Consider the following 22,925-nt stretch of genomic DNA (forward strand, 5'->3'; position numbering starts at 1 on the left):
GCGTCAGAATTTGATTTTCTCACGATTAAGTCTGCATGACATTTGCTTATACACCAGCCGTTCGAGTGCGTCACTGGTAGACGGTATTGATCCGTATTTCAGGAGGTCATCCGTATGTTTTCCAGACTTTTCTCGCTCGAAATGTTGGATTTTGTCTTTTTGCATAAAACAAGATATTACATTGATGCCTGTTGGCTCCCCTGATACTAATAACTCAATTAATTCCATCTATCCTTGTACTCGTTCGACAAATAGCGGCATCTCCACGGAAAGCTCCTCCCCTTTCATCACCGCCGGGACCATCACTAGCTGCATGCGTTTCAAGACATCGCATTGAGGGGGATGGAAGACAAAGTTCCGGATAAGCTCAAACAACATCACCTGCGACTCGAGAATCCTATCAAAATAGGACTTAGTTTGTTATCCCACGTCGTTGGAGATATAGCAACACTCACAAGAAACGCCATCTGGAACGTAGAAAACGAGCACAATAGTTAGTTAGATTGTTCATGGTAGTATAGACAATAGGAGTACTTGCCCTAAACATGCCCTAAGTTGATGTAGTCAGACGTGAAGTTCAACTGATCACAGATTACACAAAACTCACTTGGGTCCAGCGATAAAATTGAACAAGCCTGCATAGACACTAGGCGCAAGCTTGCCTTGGGTAGGAGTATACCAACGTTCAGGGACGAATTCATCGGCATTTGGCCCGAAAATAGCTTTGGAGAAATTATAGGAAATGATATCAGCATAAATGACCGTGCCCTTGGGACAAGGAATCTCCGACACTGTGGAGCCATCCTTCAGTACGAGAGGTCGTGATAGATTCAGGACTGTATCTGATGTTGCCATCTTCTCGTTGAAATGCACTACGGGATAGAATCGCATGACTTCCTGTAGAGTTTGACAGGGACAAAAAAAGATAAGACAACGTTATCTCAGCCTGATTCGACGTATCCAGGAAGAAAGTGACAAACCTTGATGAAAGCGTCAAATAGAGGCATAGATTTCGATGAGAAGATATTCGAGTCTTGTTCAGCATCATATTGCTGGGCGTTGGCTAGAATTTCTTCTCGAACACGATCTTGAAGCTCAGGCTGCATTGCGAGTTGATACAAGGCCCATGATATACTGTGTGACCACTGAATTAGACTGTCCATGGTATGTCTGAGATAACGCACTCACAAGGCTGCGGATGTTCCTTGAGGATGCAAACATGTAAGTTACACTAGATTACAGGAAGGATAATACGAGTTCCTACCATGACCCGCGAAGAATCTATAGGTAGTTAAGCAAAAATATATTAACATGACAACATAGTCACATACATAGAGGTAATCTGCGCTGTCATCTCACTCTCAGTCAAGCGCCACTTGGTATCTTCATTCAAGTTTGCTTTAACTGCAGTCAAGACCCAAGTAAAAACATCAGCACGCAAGACACGCAAGGCTAAGCCAACGTACGCATAAGAGTAAGCGCGTCATTTGAGAGCGTATCGCCATTCTTGATTGCCTCCACTCGATCTTGCACCAGGGCCCGCGCGGCTTCGTTCGCGCTATCTAGGGATTTTGTTACGGCTTGCATCAACTTGTTGGGGATTAAGGTGAGAATGTCAATCAGCCAAGAGGGACTGTATCGAATGAAAATGGATACAGCAGACTCTTCTGCTCCCATCGTGTCGCTTCAAGTATGCGCTTTAGTGATATCCACGAAACAACAAGAGAACTGTCAACTTACAGAAGAGTTTTATAAACATCAGCTAAATTCGATACGCTTTCAGCTCCTTGCATTCGGCCGACAGCACCAAGTGTCATTCCGAACGCTGCGAGGCCGATCATATCCAAAGCAGATGCTCCTAGCCAGCTACGAAGAATCAGAAACGAGTAATTTAAATGATGATGAGAACACCTACTCGAAAACATCTATAGCTGCTTTCGCGTCCTTCTTTCCGGATTCTGCCTGTGCATCAGCGAGATTTCCCCATGCGTCCACAAGCTGTAAGTATGGACCAGTTTTAATTTGCTAAATACGATAGTGCTATGACCTTACTGCCAAAGCCCCATGTCGGAAGTGGGGAAGCAAGTTTCTCACGGGCCCTGCATTGAACGCGGGCTACGAAATGTTTTAGAAAAATAGAAAAAACACGATATGAACTCAAGTAAGCACCGACCTGCATAATTCGCTTTATACGATGATGTGCTTCACCTACGCAATATGATCAATCTTTCCCCATCATAGTGCATCCAATAAACCACGTACCTTCAGATAAGATAATTCCACCTTTTCCAACCAGTTTTTCGCCAATTGCTGTCATTGAAGGTGGCCGAGCAAATGAATTATTCGTATCATAAACTTTCCACAGTGCAGTCGGGTCAGATATGAACAAGCCGTCACCCTAATTAACAGATTAACAAAACAAATATGGATGTTATTCTCCAAAACTTACACTAAAGAAAGGGCCTTTGATGCGGAGCACTGTGTTTTCGTGGAATTGCTGGCGCCATATCAATGGTAACGAACCAGCACCAGAGGTAGATAGTTCCAATAAGTTTCCTGTCAGGAAGGTTTTGATGAGTACCAACTATACTTTACGAATGATAGACGCACCAGCTAAGATGGAAGAGGATGGGGGGCCAGGAATCAAATCAAAGAATGAAGGTCTTCGGAGTCTCCTGTACGCCAAATGACCTAAAAATGCTGCTCTAAACATACAATGTTAGCATGACGAACTGATATTCTAAGAAGATTCTTACACCAGTCCCGTTAAGATGTAAAATGACGACATTGACCACGTCTGTGCGTGAGAAAGATAGGTTTTGGTAGAAGTAAGAGTGCAAAGCAAATCAGGGCTTTAAGTAAAAGGCGATCTGTTGAAGTATTTGACCCTCTACTAAGCTGTGTCTGGAATTCGGTAATATGCAGTTGATATTTGTGGTAAAGTCGATCATAACGCCCGCGTCGGTATAAGACTTTTACACTGCTATGATAAAAATTATCTGAAGGCACCAAAAGTGGGTCCATCATGCACTTGCACAGCGGCCGTAAGACATGTAATAGACACCGCGGACAGCATGTAGTCCGTCCTAGAAAGGGGTGTTCTCGGACGTTTGGAGATAATGGCTCTGAATCAGTGGACAGCACATGATAATTGTTCCCTAAATGATAGAGCTACAAGGGCGAACTGCAGCAGAACGAGGTGACCAGGTTTAAATTCATGTTCATTCGTCTGACTTGCGCTTTGTTGTTGTTTACTTTCATCTCCGCGCCATTCAATTAGTATTACAGCATTTCTTCAAATCGTCGACTTCTTGATGTCCATTTTGCTTGTTCACACCCAAACATCTCCTCCTCTTAATAGTCAACTTAGAGTGGACATCTATGTTTTATTCAATTGCTAGCAAAATAACAGCGAAGTACACAGTGAAATTATGAAGGTGCAAGCGTGATTGTGCGTGAGAAAATGTGAGCAGTCTGCGGCCGCACTTGTTTTTCGAGTCTCGAGTCTCATTTTGATCTTAGCTTAGCATACATTCCGAGTCGGTACTGCCATACAGGTGATAATGATTGAAGATGATATGGTCCAGCATGACTACGCTCAAACATATAATAGTCTTCAGCGCCCTCTTCGCATTTTACAATTCACCAACCTTTCTACGATATGTCTATTACTTCTCTAGTCAACACCTCCTTCGACTGGCATGACCACGCCAACGCCTTGCTAAAAAGTCTTACCACGAGATATAGCGACCAATATGGGTTGGGTACTATGAGCGGAAGCATCTATGATACCGCATGGGTCTCTCTCGTTTCCAAAACAGTCGACGGGTCCACCCAATGGGTGTTCCCTCATTCTTTCCAGCACATTTACAACGCTCAGTCCGCCGATGGGAGCTGGCAGGGAGATGGTTCTATTCCAGATGCTATTATCAACACCATGGCGTGTCTTCTGTCGCTCAAGAGTCACGAATCATCTTGGAACGGCGGCGTCAACGACATCGCTCCCCGTGCCGCCAAAGCTGCCTCCTACCTTGTTGACGCTCTCCAGGGCTGGGACATCCTCTCAACAGAGCGCATTGCGTTTGAGATGATTGTGCCCAGTCTGATGGAGCAGCTCGAGAAATACGGGCTCACGTTTGACTTCCCTCAGAAGGAGATTCTTCTCAAACTCAGTAAGAAAAAGTTAGCCATGGTCAACTTCGAGATTGTCTACAAGCACCACACCACCGTCCTGCACTCGCTTGAAGCGTTTGCAGGAAAGATTGACTTCGATCGTTTGACGCACCACCTTAGAAACGGCAGCTTGATGGCCTCCCCATCCTCGACTGCAGCATATCTTATGTACGCCTCCAAATGGGACGAGAGCGCAGAGCGGTATCTCAACCACGTTATCGACCAATGCCAGTCTTACGGGTACGGTGCTGTCTGCAACGTGTGGCCCACGACAGTATTTGAATTTTCTTGGGTATGTTCCTGTTCCTGTTCTGATTTCTGATCCCTAATCTAACTATTATTTCTATATAGTCTATTTGTAACCTTTTCGAAAGCGGATTTGATGCCTCGAGGTTGGACAAGGAGTGCTTAGATCGTATTGCGAATATTCTTTACGACTCTTTGGCAGCAGAAAAGGGCATCATTGGTTTCGGTAAGTTATTTATTTCGTTCTATATCCACCATCTCGTTCTCACATCTATATATCATTTGCTTCAGCTGCTAATGTCGGACCTGACTCCGATGACACCGCAAAGGCACTAACAGCGCTCCAGTTCCTGCAAAAGCCGTTTTCCATGGATCCATTGATTAAAGCCTTCGAGTTACCCACCCATTTCCAATGCTTCCAATTCGAGCGTAATCCAAGTCTCAGCGCTAACTGCAACATTCTGATTGCACTTCTGCGGGCTTCTAACCCAGCTGGATATGAAAATCAGATATTGAAGGCGGCAACGTTTATCACCAGCGAATGGTGGACGACAGAAGGAACTGTGGAAGACAAATGGGTATGTCTGCCTATGCGATCAGCCGTGCTATGTCGTTGTTAATTGAATTTCTGGTTCTAGCATCTCTCACGTTGGTATCCTGCGATGTTGACGTCACAGGGCTTGGTCCATCTCCTCTACCTCCACGGACAGGGCCTGTTCCCCCAGATTTCTGACGACCTCTTGAAGGTCAAAATACCTACTACCTTGTTCACGATTATCGTTCGGATCCTGCAGTCCCAACGTCCTGATGGTTCTTGGGGTGAAGGAGGAAGCCGTGAAGAGACTGCATATGCTGTCCTCGCGCTTGCAAATCTCTCATCTCTTCCATACAGCGAGCTTATCCGAGAACAAATCGCTACATCAGTCTCTCTTGCTCGTTCCTACTTAACCACGAGCAATGCCGTCGACAACCTCCACATTGCTCCTGCTGACTACATCTGGGTTGGCAAAATTGGATACGGCGTCGAGCACGTCTGCAACTCATACATTGTCTCAGCACTGAATATTGCTGTACCTCTGTACGAACCCAGCACCGTCTCAGTTGGAGCTCCGCCCATCCCAGTTAGTAAGGTGGAGTCGTTTACCAAGTTCTATGGACGTCTCCAGATGTACAAGGGTTTCCCGAAGTGGCGTTTGGTGGCATGGATCGTCGAGGGCTATCTATACCTCCCAGAGTTGGCTCGTGTGCGTCTAGATGTATTTGATCGGGATGGTATGAAGAAAGACCCATACTTCGAGTACCTGCCTTTCTCGTGGACGGGCCCGAATGGGATGGAAGAGACATACACAAGTCCGCAAACTATATTTGATATGATCGTCATTTCGATGGTCAACTTCCAAGTTGACGAGTTCTTCGATCTCGTCGTACAGAAGCACGGTCCAGGAGCGATCCAGAGTTTAAAACATGCTATCGGGGTCATTTGCGACGACCTTGAGAAAGGCATCGTCCCCAAAGCACTTCCAAAAGCGGGTACCAACGGTCACTCAAATGGTCACTCAAATGGTCACTCGAACGGGACCAACGGTACAGAGAGCGAGCAGAAGGACTCCTCGTACCAAGACATTCACAGCCGACTCTCACACTTTGTCAACTTCGTTTTCACGTATCCCAGAATCGAGTATGCGAGCCCCAACGACCATGGCCAGCTCCGCCGTGAGATGAGGATTTATCTCCTTGCGCACACGCAACAATGCGAAGACAACGTACGCTTGCAGGCCCAAGAGCACTTCGACCCCTACCTAACACCTCCTTCATCATATCTTAAATGGGTGCGAGGCACAGCCTCTGACCATCTAAGCTCGCAGTACGCTTTTGCATTTATCGCTTGTCTGCTTGGTCACAGCCAAAATAAGGCGAAAGGTGGTGTTCGTGAGGATTACTTCCCAACCGCCGAGATCAAGTACATCGCGCAGGATTGCAGCGGTCACCTCTCCGTCATTTGTCGAATCTTCAATGATTGGGGGTCGATGCGTCGTGACAGAGAGGAGAAGAACCTTAACGCGACCTTCTTCCCCGAGTTTGAAGGTCGTGCGAAGAACAAGAGCGATGAACAGCTCAAATCGGAGTTGCGCGCGATATCAGATTACGAGCGCAAGACTTTGCAATTGTCGTTTGACGAGTTGCTCCGTGTGTGTCAAAAGACAGTGGGCCCTGCTCAAGGGAAGAGACTACACGAGGTTGTGAGACTATTCTATAATGCCAGCGAGATGTATACGGAGATATACGAGTTTAGGGATCTCAGTACATGGCAAGCATAGTATGATTCATATGACGCATTTTTTTACGCACGCATGTAGACACTGTATAGTAATTTATGATATTTCTAGAAAATAGAACACAGATTTTCATCATCCATAATGTGGCACGTCAGAAAGAAAATGGCATTGGTAAGTACATTTTCGTAATATGGTGGGACTTGCTGCAAACATGTAACATGGTCAACGGTTCGCTTTGTAGACCACCACACCCTGCGGAATCGCATATAATTGTAAAAGCCTTGTAAAACACCTACATATGCTCAAACTTCGGAAACGCCAATTGCTGTTGCACAGACCTTGCTTGCACACAGGGGTAATAGCAATTGTAGTTTCTAATAGTATACACAAGTGTTTTGTAATTCTGCTTCAGTCCTGTTGTGGCATTGATTGTTACTGCCGCGGTTTGTTTGCGTGCTTTTGCGCGGGGTGCCAACTTCAAATTGCAAATGAGATTCCTGAGAGAAGGTATCTGGTCCTAGAATGCACCTTGTGTAATACCTGTGCAGAATTTTCAGTTTGCCCTGTACTTAAGAGAGTCCTACAGCTAAATTCATAACGGTAGAGTGTAAAAGCACACAAACACACACGAGTTTGACTTCCACTGAGTTAAACTGAGTTGAAATATTAGACTAAATCTTAAAACAAAGGCTCACACTACGAGCAATTGCCAAAATAACAAGTTACGACAATCTAACTATCACAACACACAATGGGATCTGCACCCGTGTACAGTGATTCTGGACCTTCTGGGCATGCAACCAATCAGTATGCTTTCCAAGTATGCCTTGGTAGCTTAGTTGGTAAAGCACCAGACCATGAAAGTAATAAAACTATGTGAAACTCAGCCGCTGCCCAAGAGGCTATAGAAATGACTATATTATTTACCTAAGTGAAACTACAATAGATGTTAGTTTAAGGTGATCTCTAATAAATGTAATGTAACATACCTCAGCCGCTGCCTAAGAGGCTATAGAAACGACTGAGATATTCCTATACTAAACCCCCTACTACTTATAGTCGGAGGTGCTACTTGCTACAGTATAATGACTCCTAAGAGAACAATGGTGACTCCATGGAGTGGTGGCTATGCTCCATGGAGAACAATGGCTGCTTTGGCAGAGACCGGGTTTATCCGGTTTTGTCAGAAAGCTGGAGTCCCAGGTTCAAGCCCTCGCCAATGCATGTTTTCTCATACTATAAACAAATGTCATAATTTGTCACTAACACCGGAGATGCAAATGGAACACTTTCACTGGTGTGCTCCAAGCTTGAACAAAGAATCAAAATTCAAAGTAGGCTTACTGTGAGTAAGCTGTTGACAAAACCGGATAAACCTGGTCTCTGCCAAAGCAGCCATTGTTCTCCATGGAGCATAGCCACCACTCCATGGAGTCACCATTGTTCTCCTAGGAGCACAATTGTACTCCTAGGAGTCATTATACTATGGCGAGTAGCATCTCCGGCTATAAGTAGTAGGGGGTTTAGTATAGAAATACCTCAGTCGTTTCTATAGCCTCTTGGGCAGCGGCTGAGTTTCACATAGTTTTATTAGGTTATGAGCCCTGGTGCGCAAAAGCCACGCAGGAAATAATTCTTATTTGAAACGGCAACCCCGGAACCATGACCACAGCATATGATACATCCGCATGTCCAGTTCTCACTGGACCCAACAATTTTCAGATATGGAAACTCTGGATCATCTCAAAGCTACGTTGGGAAAAAGTTCTCCGGGTTGTTACTGGAGAGGAGCTTAAGCCCTCACCAGGAAAACCTACCTCCTTGGAGAATCCTGAGATCACCTGGATACTTAAGGATGAGAAGGCACATGGAATCATCCAGGACCACATCTCTGATACCCTCCTAATGAGGACTGGAGACCTCACCAGCTCCAAGGAGTTATTTGATAAACTTGTCTCACTCCATCAGACGTCCAACATTGCCTCGGCCTTCTATTCATTCCAGCAACTCACCAAATTGTCCTAAGATGGGATATCACCTATCCAGGACCACATTGCGAAAAACCGGACAATTGATTCACACCTCTCCGGAATGAAACTAGGAGTTGATACCAAACTTATGGCCTTTGCTCTTCTCCAATTTCTCCCATGCACTCCTGAATGGCAAATATTTCAGTTATTGGTAATCAACACGATTGAAGAAAATAAACTTACCTTTGATGCAGTTGAGATCCGGATCACTGCAGAAGTTGCACGACAGTCAGGGAAGGCCCCTGGAGGTTCCAAATCAGCACTCAAATCTGAGGAGAAGTGGTGTGACTTCCACAAAGCCAAATCACACAACACCTCGGAGTGTTGAACACTTCAGTCAGCTGGAAAAGGTCAAAGGAAGAAGGGAAAGGAAAGACACAAGGATAAAGGAAAAGAAAATGAAAAGGCAAATACGGCGGAGCAATTATCTGGATCTGACTCTGAGGAGGAACAGAGTCATATTGTATTGGAACATGTACATATTTCCAAGCCTCTTGCTAAACACATTCAAGCTTACCTTGTGTCAGAACCCGATAAGACCAAAACAATAATCATCATTGACTCCGGATCAACATCCTACATGGTCCCTCACCGCTCCTGGTTTGAGCCAGGAACATACCATATTCTGCATCCTCCAAGGACAATCAGTTTTGGGGATGAATCCTCTGTAAATGCCATTGGCATTGGAACAGTAATCCTACAAGCAACTGTTGGCAAAAAGGACTACAATATTGCACTGTCGAATGTCTTACTTGTGCCAAACCTCACTTTAGCACTCGTTTCTGTCCACAAATTGTCCAAAATGGGGTTATCAACGCTTTTTCCAGCAGGGTCAAATGCTTGTGAAGTTCGGAAAAAGAAGGAACTTATCCTCACTGTCTTACACAAGCGAGGACTTTATCACATCCAAACAAAACCCGAAATCAACCCGGAGTCAGCTTTTGCAGCAAAGATGTAAATTTATTGCACAGGAGAATGGGACACATTGGAATGGACCGCTTGCAACAAATGGTTACAAAAGGACAGCTCCAGGACATAGACACCCTTACTGGAACCCCGGAGTTTTGTGAACCTTGCGCTTTAGGAAAGATGAAGAAATTACCTTTCAAGTCCACTGGAGGAAACCAAGCCAAGTGCCCCATAAAAATTGTGCACACGGATGTTGGAGGACCAATCAAACCAACTTCCAGGGAGGGTTTTCGTTATTGGATTATCATTGTAGATGATTTCTCCAAATTTCCATGGATATATTTCCTAAAACATAAAAGTGAGGCACTGGAACAATACAAGCAATGGAAAGAAGATGTCCAAACATTCTTCCGGACTCATTTGGGAGAAGAAAACTTCACTCCACTGTACACAGAATTCCTCCAGAGCGATGGGGGAGGAGAATATACTGGCAATGTTACGATAACACAATTTTTGGACCTTCCCTTTACTTTTATTCTCCGCTTTAACCTTGTACGTTTAGCTTTCACACATGGTGCCACGCGGCACTTCCCCTTTCGTCCAAACTCCTCTTTCTCGCGCCACATTGCCTTTTTTTTATTATAGACACAACTCTCTCACACAGTGGAGCTGGCCATGCGGGCTAGGCCCCATGACATCATCAATAACTGTCGCTATTAACTGTATAGTACACACGTACAAATAACCCTGTAGTAGTATATATACCCAAATAGATCCAGGAGACTCCTCAGCGAGTCCTCCTGTTGTATACCAACTAACTCTCTGCATCCTAAGGGGTAACCACTCCCTCTTCATTCTCTTTATAGTGTGTTCCTGTGTGCGCCAGAGTAACTAACTCTTGGTTGTTACAGGCAATGCATTCAAAAATCAACTCCAAGGAGATGGTGTCATCCAAGAAACTACAGCTGCAGATACTCCGGAACAAAATGGCATTGCAGAACACATGAATCAGACATTGGCTATATTAGCAACCACTATGCTCCATGATTCCAAGCTCCCAAAGTCATTTTGGGTAGATGCCATGCAAACAGCTGCATATATCACAGCACGCAGCCCAGCATCAGGACTCCATAGAAAGACCCCATATGAAATACTGTTTAAAAGGAGAGTTGATCCAACTTTATTCCGCCCTTTTGCATGCCAAGCATATGCCTTGATTCAGAAAGACAAAAGGCAAGGGAAGTTTTACTCCAAGGGGCGCAAAGCCATAATGATTGGCTACACACATGGAAAGCAAGCCTACAAACTCCTAGACACTGAAAAACAAACTGTGTTTTCCTGTCGGCATGTCATATTCATATTCAATGAATCCGGAAAGGTACAAAAGGACAACACTGCTCCCTGGAACACAGACACTAGCACAGATCAGTGGGAGGGACTCATTCCAGAGAATGCTCACTATCCAGACCAAAAAACATTGGAGGAGGATAATCCTGACCCTCGGATCCGAGATCCAAATGAATTGCAAATGGAACCACATCTCCAAGGAGATGTTCCACAAGCAATGGTATCATATCAGCATGGGAGGACAGCCCCTCAACATACAGCCAGCTGATGTGGAAAAAGTCTGAATACAGCTAGACAGCCTGTCCATTGGATCAGCTTCTGGAAGGCATATAACACCTCTGAGGAGTCATCCAACGCCTCCGAGGAGTGATTCAACACCTTTAGGAGTGAGTGGGGCAATACACACACAAATGTGTCTACTCCCTGGAGTACCTGCACAAGTTCCTAAAAGAGCAGTCATGCCTGCTGAAGTCCTAGGAGTACACGGAAGCAGTCGCCAGACCCGTCCTGCAGACAAAAACTGAGATTATCAAAGGACTCTAGATAAGGAACAGTCTTGAAAAGAGCAGCATGACAACCCCATGGAGAAACCTAACGCTCCTGAGGTTCATGAAGAAACATCTGATACAGAGGAGACATTCTTTGCTGGAATAACAAGTACCAGTCCATCTAACACAGACCTTCCAAGGACACTAAAGGAAGCCTTATCACGTCCGGATGGAGAATTATGGAAGTCTGCCTTGGAGGAGGAACTCCTAAGTCTCAATACTAATGCAGTATATGACACTGTTCCACTTCCGAAGGGAGTGAAACCCATCACATCAAAACCTGTGTTCCGGTTTAAGTTTGATCAAAATGGAAACATTGAGAGATACAAACTCCGGATTGTTGCACGAGGTTTTACTCAAAGGGAGGGGATTGATTACCAGGAGGTTTTTGCTCCGGTTGCAAACTTAGAGTCGATCCAAATTATTCTAGCCCTGGCAGCAAAGTACGACCTAGAACTTGATCAAATGGACGTATCCACAGCTTATCTCAATGGAGAACTTGAAGAAGAACTGTACATGCTTCCTCCAGGGGGTGTTCCTATCCAACCTGGATACTGCTGGAGATTGAAGAAATCCATCTATGGGTTAAAACAAGCTGGTTGTACATGGAACAAAACTTTTGATCGCAAGCTCCAGGAGCTCGGCTTCACAAGACTAAATGCAGAAACATGTCTCTATGTGTTCCGGGACAACAAACAAATATGCTTTGTTGTTGTCTATGTAGATGACCTCCTCCTAGGAGCTTCATCCCAAAAATTCATGGATATCACAAAAGCCAAACTCAAATCCATATTCAAAATGCGGGACCTTGGAGAAGCAAAATACATCCTTGGAATAGAAATCCAGTGTGATCATTCAAACAAAACAATATCCCTATTGCAATGCCAATACATTGACACAGTCCTGGAGCGTACTGGAATGAAGAACTGCAAACCAGTATGGACACCAATGGCCCATGTGTAACAACCAAGAGTTAGTTACTCTGGCGCACACAGGAACACACTATAAAGAGAATGAAGAGGGAGTGGTTACCCCTTAGGATGCAGAGAGTTAGTTGGTATACAACAGGAGGACTCGCTGAGGAGTCTCCTGGATCTATTTGGGTATATATACTACTACAGGGTTATTTGTACGTGTGTACTATACAGTTGATAGAGACAGTGGCTGATGATGTCATGGGGCTTAGCCCGCATGGCCAGCTCCACTGTGTGAGAGAGTTGTGTCCAAAATAAGAAGAAAGGCAATGCGGCGCGAGAAAGAGGAGTTTGGACAAAAGGGGAAGTGCTGTGTGGCACCATGTGTGAAAGCTAAAGTACAAGGTTAAAGCGGAGAATAAAAATAAAGGGAAGGTCCGAGATTGTGTTATCGTAACACCATAGATCAGAACTCCTTGCAAATGCTCCAGGGGAAGATATTGTGCAACACAAGATGCATATTGAAGGGTGCCAAGTGTCATACCTCTCAATTGTAGGCTCCCTTATGTATGCCATGCTCGGAACCCGCCCAGACATTGCCTACGTTGTTGGAATACTAAGCAGGCATAGCTCAGCTCCAAGGAGCCATCACTGGGAAGCTGCAAAATGTGTCCTCCAATATCTGAAAGCAACCAGGGACATGGAACTACCATATGATGGCACAGATGTCTCCATGGACATGGATTTCTATGGATATTCAGATGCAGATTGGTCTGGAGACCCAGACACATCTCGATCAACATCAGGCTTTGTTTTTATCACCATCCGAGGAGCAATCTCCTGGACAAGCAAAAGACAAAGCATGGTAGCTTTATCCTCCACGGAGTCAGAGTACATTGGATTGAGCAATGCTGGACAACACCTTGCATGGCTTCGGACATTTTTTGAAGAAATTGGACATGCTCAAAATGGACCTACAACATTGCACTGTGACAATCAAGCAGCTATTATTCTTACATGAGATCCACAGTTCCGTGCTCACACAAAACACATTCAATGGAAATATCATTTTATCCGAGATGACTTAGTATCAAAGGGAGAGGCAGTAATCAGATATGTTCCTACAGGAGATATGGTTGCCGACATTTTCACTAAACCCCTCACTCACAAAAAACACTGGAAATTCTCTAAAGCTATGGGACTACGGTTGCACTCGAGTGGGAGTGACAAAACCGGATAAACCCGGTCTCTGCCGAAGCAGCCATTGTTCTCCTAGGAGTTATTATACTATAGCGAGTAGCACCTCCGGCTATAAGTAGTAGGGGGTTTAGTATAAAAATACCTCAGTCGTTTCTATAGCCTCTTGGGCAGCGGCTGAGGTATGTTACATTACATTTATTAGAGACCACCTTAAACCAACATCCATTGTAGTTTCACATAGTTTTATTAGCTGTCACAGCCATATGTGAGGCAACAATAAACTATAACAAAAACAATACCCGTCTCCAACTGCACTTGCAGGGAGTAAGAGGTACAGTGAGTCTTGAAAATCGACAGTATGGGAGTAGACTCAGGGATTTCTGATGAGGAGTAAAGCAAATAATTCAAGTAATAGAAAGCTAAGGACTATACATGAATAGGTAAGGCTTTATATAGCTAACTGTCTATCCCTCAGACCAAAAGAGGAATAAAAGGAAAGTGGTCTGAGGGGAAAATCAACCAATAAGAAAAAGGGACACCTATTGTACGACTTTGAAGATTAATCAGCAGGCGAGAAAGTGTACTAATAATAAGTATTGTCACACATGTCCAAGAACCGTAACCTCATGATGAGGTACAATCCTGGCTAAAGCATTTATTAGTATCTCCAGGCACTGATGGGGCTTGGAGCTGGTTGGTGAGATGCTTACCACCAGTCCTTACCCATTGTGCTGGCTGGCCGGGAGCAATGCCCAGTTTCTGATCTGTGATACAAAGTGGTAACAATGATTAAGAAAGCCTGTGAGGGCTATGAGAAGCAGGATAGCAAAAGATACCTCTAGCCATAGAGCCAGAGGTGTAACAGGAAAAGTGTTCGAGAACCAAGACATGGAGTGAGAAGATAAGAAAATAATAAATGGACCTTACACCATATCCTTGATCGGAATGGTTTGGCTCATTCCATAAAGGAGTAGTCATGCAATATTAGACCCACAATTGTTTACCTTTTCACTCCCAGTTTTGGCCCAGAGCATAGCCATAGTAGGCTTCCATTCAGAGCTGTGCTTTTGGTATGTTGCACTGAGTGATTTCGGCGAATGCTCATAGTGTCAACTGATAAGGTTAGACTCTGATGGAGTACCATGCTGGTGGCCGGCACCATAAGATTACTCACACTCCATTTTAGTCTTCCTGCATATAATTAGCTTCAGTCTCTATTTTTTAGTCTCAAACCAGACAGTTTTAGCTAGTTCAGTCAACATCTCCAGCAGGATTTTACCCTGGCTAGCTGCTGTGCCAAACTGGACCAAAGTAACTGAGTCTGAAATTTATTCATATTGTTTAACATATTATTTGCGATAAAGATATTACCAGATTATCAGGCTATAATATACTATAGTACCACTGCAATAGACATCAACTCACCCAACAATGAGAGGAAAATGCTAATACAACACATCTTACAGCTTGCACAGCTACTATTTGACATGCAGGAAGAGCTCAATACTTTTACCACTATCATTGCTCAGTCTCTCGGCCTCCTGTCTGTTGCACTTGTCTCAAGTTCCATCAATAGACAATGTTACCAGACATTGGTGCTCACTGGTGAAGGATGGATGTGTGAGTTGGTGGAGGGTCACCTGGTTTGTATTCACTGCAAGTTGGTGGTTAGTAAAGATGTTTTCAAACAGCTAGTAAAAGTTCTATACAACGTGGGCCATCAAAGCTCAAAGTATATATTGATTGAAGAAAAACTCTTTCTGTATATATCTGTTACAGAATTATCCATGTAACATATTGGCAAACAATTCCAGCATTCCAACAAGACAATCTCAAAGTAAGTGCTATTGTTTATTTTTTGAACATTTGCTAACTATTTCTAGATATTTCAAAAGAAGTTTTATTTGCATTTTTGTCACCTCTGATTTACACAACATATGTTCATCTTCCCTATGCATCAGATGCAACACTCATCAAAATCAGAGACAACCCCAAGCTTTTCCCATACTTCAAAGATGTGCTCGATGCCATTGATGGCACACACATACCTTGTGTCCCATCCGCTGCCGGATGAACTGCCACTTGCAATCAAAAGGGAGGCCTCTCCCAAAATTGTCTTGCATGCTGCACATTTGACATCTGTTTCACCTACATCATAACTGGCTGGGAGGGATCTGCGGCAGACACTCCAATATTTGATAGTGTATGAAGGCAAGATTTGCATATTCCCCCTGGCAAGTACTACCTTGCTGATGCGGGGTTTGGACTTAGCAAATAAATGCTCATTCCCTACCGGAGGGAGCACTATCACCTTACCAAGTGGGGTCATGCAGCTCTCAGGTGTGTTCTCATTTTGATCTGCTTATATTCTGTTCTAACGGGACTACAGGCCAAGGAACCCATGGGAACTCTTCAACCTCTGTCATGTGCAGGCCCAAAATTGCATTGAGCAAATATCTGGTGTCCTGGAGTGGCAGTTTCACATTCTCATATGTCCTGCTGAATTTTTGATGGAAATCCAAGCAAGGATACCCGCTGCACACTACATGGTCCATAACTTCATATGTCTACACAATCCAAACAACATCAACAACTATCTAGATGAAGACAATGAAAAGCCTGCCAATGCTGATTACGGGGCTCTTGCATCAGCACCAACCAGTTCCCAAGGATGTGAGGAAGTGAATAGCTTGTGCAACAGTATTGCAAGGAAGGTGTGGGAAGAATATCAGCGAGTTCTAGGTGTGAGGGCTGGTGTTACAATTGACGTACCAGTACCTACTTACACTTTACTTTTTTCGTACTTTTACTTTTATTTTTCCAAGTCACATGACCAGTCATGTGACCATTTATTTTCATTGGTGGACCTTTCCTTTAAATTTCATTCTCCGCTTTAACCTTGTACTGTAGTTTTCACACTGTGCCATGTGGCACTTCCCCTTTTAGTTCAAACTCCACCTTTCTAGTGCGGTGCTGCCTTTATTCTTATTTTAGCTACAAGTATCTCACACAGTGGAGCTGGTCACATGGGCTAGGCCCCATGACATCAGCAGCCACTGCCTCTAGCAAACTGTACAGTACATATGTACAAACAAACCTGTATTAGTATATAAACCCCAATAGATCGTGGGGAAGGACTCAGTGAGTCCTCCTGTTGTCTAGCACAACTAACTCACTGCAGCCTAAGGGGTAACCACTCCCCAACATCTTCTTTATAGTGTGTTCCTGTGTGCACCGGAGTAAATAACTCTTGGTTGTTACAGCTGGTAATGTGTAGCTTTTAACTTGTACAATTCTGATCTCAAGCGATATCAAAAACCTAGTCACAAAATAGTCACACTAAGTTACAAAACAGCCTTTGTTGTACTTGCTGTTATGTGATTGTTATGTGATTATTTTGTGACCAAGTTTCTCAGTATCAGCAAGCTAACAGATGTCACGGACTCAAAGTTAAAACTTAAAATACTAGTAATTAACCCATCAATATAACAAAGGCTGGTTTGTGGCTAGGGTTTTAAGTATTAGCAAGCTAACAAATGTCACTAACTTAAAGTTAAAACTCAAAAAAACTAAATTAAACTAGCATCAAACTACACGTCCAGATGATCTATTGTAGTCCACGCAGAGTGCTGAACACGGTAATCCTTCAGTATTTTTCAGGTCTATCTGTGGTCCGAAGTATGGTCAGACTATGGAAGGAGCCCTGTGGGCTGCCTTTGAACCGAGTTCACGGTCAGACTATGAGCTAGCCCATTGTCTACTCGAAAAATCTAAATTTATCCGCTACAATTCACCATAAGAAATGACACAAAAACAAGTGCAAAAAAATTAAATTCCACTATCAAGTAAGGTACAACAAGTTTGATAAAAGAATATATAAGAAGAGGGAGTGTTTGAATCAGTGATTAAAAGTGACAAAACAATGCATCAAGACCAACAGGTTCATTCACAGGGGTCTTGCTGCGTTGGTGTGTGGCATTATCAAAACCATTGCAACCGCTGCCAATGTCATCGTCTCCACAACGGGCCTTGTCAAGGTTGATGAGATTTTCAATGTACCTTGGGTCATCAAAGAATTAGTACAGTAACCCAAGCACATAATGTAACAATCAACCTTTGATATCCATCCTGGTTATTGGTGAACTCAGTTTTCTTCCTTTGGAGATGTGCTTCAAGAGACTTCCAGAATGTCAGTTTGCCAGTGTTGGATGCAGTATTGCTGTGACTTTTCCCTCTTGAAGATGAAGGCCTGGGAGTAACAGACCTTGACGGTGGATGACTATCGTTGTCATCCCCATTTTCCTCTGCATCTGGTTGACCGAGAATGTCCAAGTTTGAAAATGCAAAATCACGCTGTACAATCATCAAATTAGCCAGTCAAAATAAATTATATTTGGGACACTTACTATTTGTATGTGCATAGCTAAAAGCATTGGTGGAATGGGATATTCCACCGCTTTTGTGCTATATTTCTCCATCCACCCCACTACATGATTTTTGAGGCTTGTCTTGACTGATCCGGTCACCGCAGCATGTATCTAGAAATTTTCAGTGAGATATTATTATTCAAAAGGGGAAAAAAAACTGACAAAGTGTCATGCTGATTCCCGCACTTGATTGCACTGAGTACAAATAGCACTTTCAATTTGCTTCTTTTGTGCCTTGTTTTTCCACTGTTCAGTAATGTCTAGTTCAGTCAGTTGTTTGCTGACAGCTTTCTGCTCACTTGTAATGAATACAGTAAAATGACGGGGCCAAAAAAAAAAACATTACCATGACATCTTGGAACTATTAAGAACAAAGCTTGAAGGAAGTGTCTAGCCACTTGCTGAGAGCAATCAGGGACTGGAACTAGAGTCCAATGTGAGTAACTTTATTATTAGAGAGTATGACAGGTATACAGTACCTAGAGTCCAATGTGAGTAACTAGAGAATAGGAAGCATTGGACTCTGCAGTACTGTCCGAAGTTTTGTAAACAAAGGTAAACAAAGCAGCCACAAAGGCAAAATAATAGAGAACACAATCAATAGTGAATGATAGAAGAATAGATAGAGAAAGGAATGAAAATATATAGGTAGCACAAAGGTGCAGAATCACCAAAACTAACAGGAACATGTTGACAAAATTAGTACGGTTGACTTCAGTCATCAGTTCACAGACTTTAGTGTTAAACTAAGCCTGTGAAGAAGCATTAGACAAGTTTTGAGTCTGATAGAAATAACATACATGGAGATCTTCAGAGACAGTCCAATTGGTTTTGGCAAGGGACCTGAGTGCAGTTATTTCCTTACTGAATGACTCAAGTGTTTTGGCATTGTTCTCGAGAATTTGCAGGACATGACTTTCACAAGCAAAAGAGACCATGCTGGCCCATTGCTGTGGTGCGCTGAGTTGAGAAGCAACCTAGTTTATCATAATCAGAAGTGCTACAACCATTGAAACCAGTACAAACCTTGAAATATGCCTGTAAGTCTTGTGTGCGCTCATCATCTAAATGATAACGCTCAGCCAGCATTGCAACAGCAGGAGCTGACATTGCACCACTTTGGGCTGACTGTACAGGCTGCTGAGGCCTAGGAATAAATGCAGGCGCTGGACTGTTACCGTCACTAAACTCATCTTCATCTATCCATATGCGTTTTTGTCTCAGGTCAGATGTGTTATAGGCCTGCACATCAAAATGACGGCCTTTAAGCTTGGTCTTGATGCCTTGGAGACATATTTTGACAACCTGGTGTGACCTGCATGTAGTTGATATGGACATTGCCCGAGCTATGATTAATAGTATGACCACTAATAGATGATTGACTCGGAGGCTGAGGTAGAAAACCCTGCTGATTCCTACCGTGTTGAACCTGATTTGAGCCTTGAGGGTGAGATGCTGAGAGTCAATTCTGCATTGGAGTATAAGGACTCATCAGTCTGCTGACGTCCATATCACTGCAGCAAGGATCTGGGAATGATACAAATTGATGTGGCAAAGAGTTTTGACGCACTGCTCAGGCCATCTGGCTGGTCACGTGGTTTAAGGTGGTGAAAAAATGTGAAGTCCAATTAGATAGAATAGAATCAAGCCATAAGCTACAATACTTCTCCCTCAAGCTCCATTTCACAAGTTATTTGCACAATTTTGTCACCGTTGAGAGGTGGTGGAGATGTAGCAAAGTATTGAATATGTTTTGCATCTCGCATTTTTGCAGTGTTGAGGACAAGCAGGTCAGTTTGGAAGTGCCGTACAGCAGGCTCATTTTCTGCTTGACGCTCTCTTTCAAGGTAGACAACTCGGGTACCTGAAAGATCACACTTGCCAGCAGCACAATTGTGTTGCACGTTCACACTGCACAATAAACCTGTAAACCAAATATAAGTAGTTTATCTTTAAATGAAGCATTGTCGACAAAATACCTTTGGTTCAATTAAGATGCAGTGCTCTGTTGCATGAATTGAAGGCATCTAGTAGGGGAGAGCAATTTCACCAACTCGATAAGTCCGACAGCACCCAGAAGGCAGCAACAATAAGCATGAGAGTCGTCACAGTGAGAAGTTGGAGGTACAGGCCCGTGGGAACTCGTTTGATGGAAATACTATGGTCCTAGACATCAGTCAAACCATCAACAAAGCGATACAAACATACCACAGGCACAGACCCCGGTCCGCACAAAAGGCTCCTTTTAAAGGCAGACCAAAGTTGACCTATACATAGACTTTCAAGTCGCATCGTGGGCAAATCAAAAGTTCCCGTGCCCATAGTTTGCCTGCGGGCGTTCATCTGGCAGTGTAGCACATTTTTTATACAAATAATTAACAATTGTGTAGTAAAGTTGTTTACAAATATGAATGTTTAAACACTAAAACAATAACAGCTTGGCTAAATAAAAACTAAGAGTCAACCTTCCGGTTACATATTAGAAGCAAACTGGTCTGCTTGCTACTGTTTTATTCTTGTGGTGTAGGGCTTCAGGTATGATTTTTGACAAATGCACCTTGATCAAAGCACTAATAACAGGCTTGTTGGATAGATTCCAATCAAGACCTTTCTCTTGTAAGTAGGTAAAGCACAATACCTTATCCAATTTCAGGAAGTTGACGGCATTATACTCTTTTTTGAGCTAGACAAAGGTAGGATAGATTATCTCATTTGAAAAAAAATAGGTGTGCTTACCTCCTTCCACTTGTACTGGTACACCATCACATTTTTTGGTGCCCCAACACTTGTTATCTTCTTCAATGCTTCAACAGCCCCGGTCCATACCTGTGGTTTGAAGTTTTCCCCTTCAGCTCCTTCACCCTTCACAGATATTAGGTAGTCGAGCAGCACTATACTGTCAGCTTCTGTCCACTTGCAGTTGACAACTTTCACTTTGTTCTGAATTTCTGCTGGAGCGGTCATTTTTTCCCTCACCATTTTCTTGCTGTAACTTCTAAGGTTGTGAGGCTTTTGTTTGCTTTTGAGTCGGGTTGAAGTCCTGAGAGCCATGAGGGCAATGGACAAATTTTGTTATGTCAATAACGATCAGCTTTAAACTGGGTATCCCCTGCCAGTAAAACAAAAAAAGGGGTGACATTGGCTTAGGGGGTGGGGGGGGGGGGGGGTTCAATTACTGTTAACGGCTTGTGTTGGCCCACTTGGCATATCAGCAAGATATTTTGGCACAGCAGCTAGCCAGGGTAAAATTCTTGACCAAACTAGCTCTTTGGGAAGGTGTGGGACAGCCTGCTGTAAGACTACCCAAAATGTCTGGAGATTTTTGTATTAGGATGAGGGGATCAAGTCACAGTGTTACAAACATTTGGCTTTTTTAGGCAGTTATTGCCATTTTGGAGTATTGTAGTTGTGATATAATTACACTTACATAGTCAAAAATGAAAATTATCAGCAAGTTCCTCAGCATACAGGCCATTGAGAATCTATTTGTTCCATCTTTACAGAGGCCATATCCCACAAAGATATAAAAGAAAGATCAGATGCAACCTTGCAGGTGCAGCAACTTTAGCCAAAAATAAAGACTTACAAAGAACTCTTCAATTAGCTGTTTATCAGCGGTGCAACAGCCAAAAACCTTATCCGTGGCAGTTGGATGTCTCAGAGGCATTTTCCCTAGGCAAGATGCTGCCATATGTCATATCTCCATTGAAAACAATTGAAGACAAGTAAGCTTGCTAATTCTGTATATGAAGTGCCCACTGGCAGTCAGTCACAGTCAATGGACACACATATGGCAAAGGCTTACAAAGGGTAAGTCAATATTTTAATTCTGTTGCTCTGGCTTGGACAGCCTGACAGTGAATAGGAGCTTAAAGACTTCAAATATCAAATACTATTAGCATCACCAGAAATGACCATTGAGAACCCCCAATTCAATGCTTTTCCTTGCTCACCTACATTTTATAAGCATGTATGCAGGTACATTGTGGATGAAGCCCATTGTATTTTGCAGTAGGGGGAGGGACTTCTGGTCTGCCTATGCAAAATTAGATAACTTGTGCTTGTTTGTGCCTCTAGGGATCCCCTTATATGCAACCTCTGCTACTATGTCTCCTGCAGTTTTGGCGGAGGTTTGCAAAACACTACACATTAACACATTACACTTGTTTCATTTTAATTTAGGTAACGACCAACTGTTACAATTGACATACCAGCACCTACTTAGGCTTCACTTTTTGTACTTTTACTTTTTTTTTTCCAAGTCACATGACTGATCATGTGACCATTTACTTTACATTACATTTTGGACTTTTCATAGTTACATGACTAATCATGTGACACATCGCCTGACCAGTGTCTAGACTCATCATGTGACCAGTCACATGCTAGATATCGGACTTTAAACTTTATTTACAACTGCACAATACCTCATATATTTTAGTATATATACTGGAGCAATATATGGGAGAGACTCAGCAAGTCCTCTTCTAGTGTATACAAACATTAGTATGACAAGTTCCCTCCTTTGATAGGTCGTACACTTCCTTTTCCTCCATTGAGTTGTTATGGTTGTGCTCCAGTGCCCCAAGACTGTGTCTTGTTGGTGTTGTCACACTGACCTAATGTGACCAGTGCTAGTGGGAAAAACATACCTTTGCCTGGTACATCAGAGTAAGTTATTTCCTTTCCACCAATATACATTTTTTCACAATCAATATTCTTATAAGAAGGCCAATATTGAGCAAGATTGTCTACAGCAATGACCAGTGTCAAAAATAAAGCAAATATTCAAAAGACTTGTCTTTGCGCCACATGGAATAGTAATTTCCATTTGGTACTTTCCATGTTTGGGCAT

At 43.3% G+C, this 22,925-nt stretch overlaps 4 protein-coding genes across 4 annotated transcripts; 2 read left to right on the top strand and 2 right to left on the bottom strand.

Annotated features, from left to right (window-relative positions):
• Positions 1-157: 157 nt before the first annotated feature.
• On the bottom strand, positions 158-2,788 carry SERLADRAFT_413566 (uncharacterized protein; the record flags this gene model as incomplete). Its single annotated transcript, XM_007314968.1, has 17 exons — positions 158-397; positions 456-467; positions 539-550; positions 608-897; positions 981-1,134; positions 1,189-1,204; positions 1,265-1,281; positions 1,332-1,404; positions 1,467-1,684; positions 1,741-1,866; positions 1,916-1,998; positions 2,053-2,115; positions 2,174-2,208; positions 2,263-2,398; positions 2,450-2,556; positions 2,611-2,705; positions 2,757-2,788. 17 exons carry the CDS (start codon positions 2,786-2,788, stop codon positions 229-231), a joined length of 1,638 nt encoding a protein of 545 aa, XP_007315030.1.
• An 873-nt stretch (positions 2,789-3,661) lies between these two features.
• Positions 3,662-6,831, top strand: SERLADRAFT_413567 (uncharacterized protein; the record flags this gene model as incomplete). Its single annotated transcript, XM_007314969.1, has 4 exons — positions 3,662-4,465; positions 4,525-4,645; positions 4,711-4,997; positions 5,058-6,831. The coding sequence occupies 4 exons, from the start codon at positions 3,662-3,664 to the stop codon at positions 6,735-6,737; spliced, it is 2,892 nt and encodes a 963-aa protein (XP_007315031.1).
• A 1,526-nt stretch (positions 6,832-8,357) lies between these two features.
• SERLADRAFT_434716 (uncharacterized protein) lies at positions 8,358-8,720 on the top strand (the record flags this gene model as incomplete). Its single annotated transcript, XM_007314970.1, has 1 exon — positions 8,358-8,720. The coding sequence occupies one exon, from the start codon at positions 8,358-8,360 to the stop codon at positions 8,718-8,720; it is 363 nt and encodes a 120-aa protein (XP_007315032.1).
• An 8,828-nt stretch (positions 8,721-17,548) lies between these two features.
• Positions 17,549-21,121, bottom strand: SERLADRAFT_406227 (uncharacterized protein; the record flags this gene model as incomplete). Its single annotated transcript, XM_007314971.1, has 10 exons — positions 17,549-17,702; positions 17,908-17,996; positions 18,050-18,181; positions 18,871-19,047; positions 19,097-19,385; positions 19,730-19,994; positions 20,125-20,228; positions 20,279-20,337; positions 20,628-20,753; positions 20,807-21,121. The coding sequence occupies 10 exons, from the start codon at positions 21,119-21,121 to the stop codon at positions 17,549-17,551; spliced, it is 1,710 nt and encodes a 569-aa protein (XP_007315033.1).
• Between the last annotated feature and the right edge of the window lie 1,804 nt (positions 21,122-22,925).

Source organism: Serpula lacrymans, assembly GCF_000218685.1.
Source record: "Serpula lacrymans var. lacrymans S7.9 unplaced genomic scaffold SERLAscaffold_3, whole genome shotgun sequence".
Lineage (NCBI taxonomy): Eukaryota > Fungi > Basidiomycota > Agaricomycetes > Boletales > Serpulaceae > Serpula > Serpula lacrymans.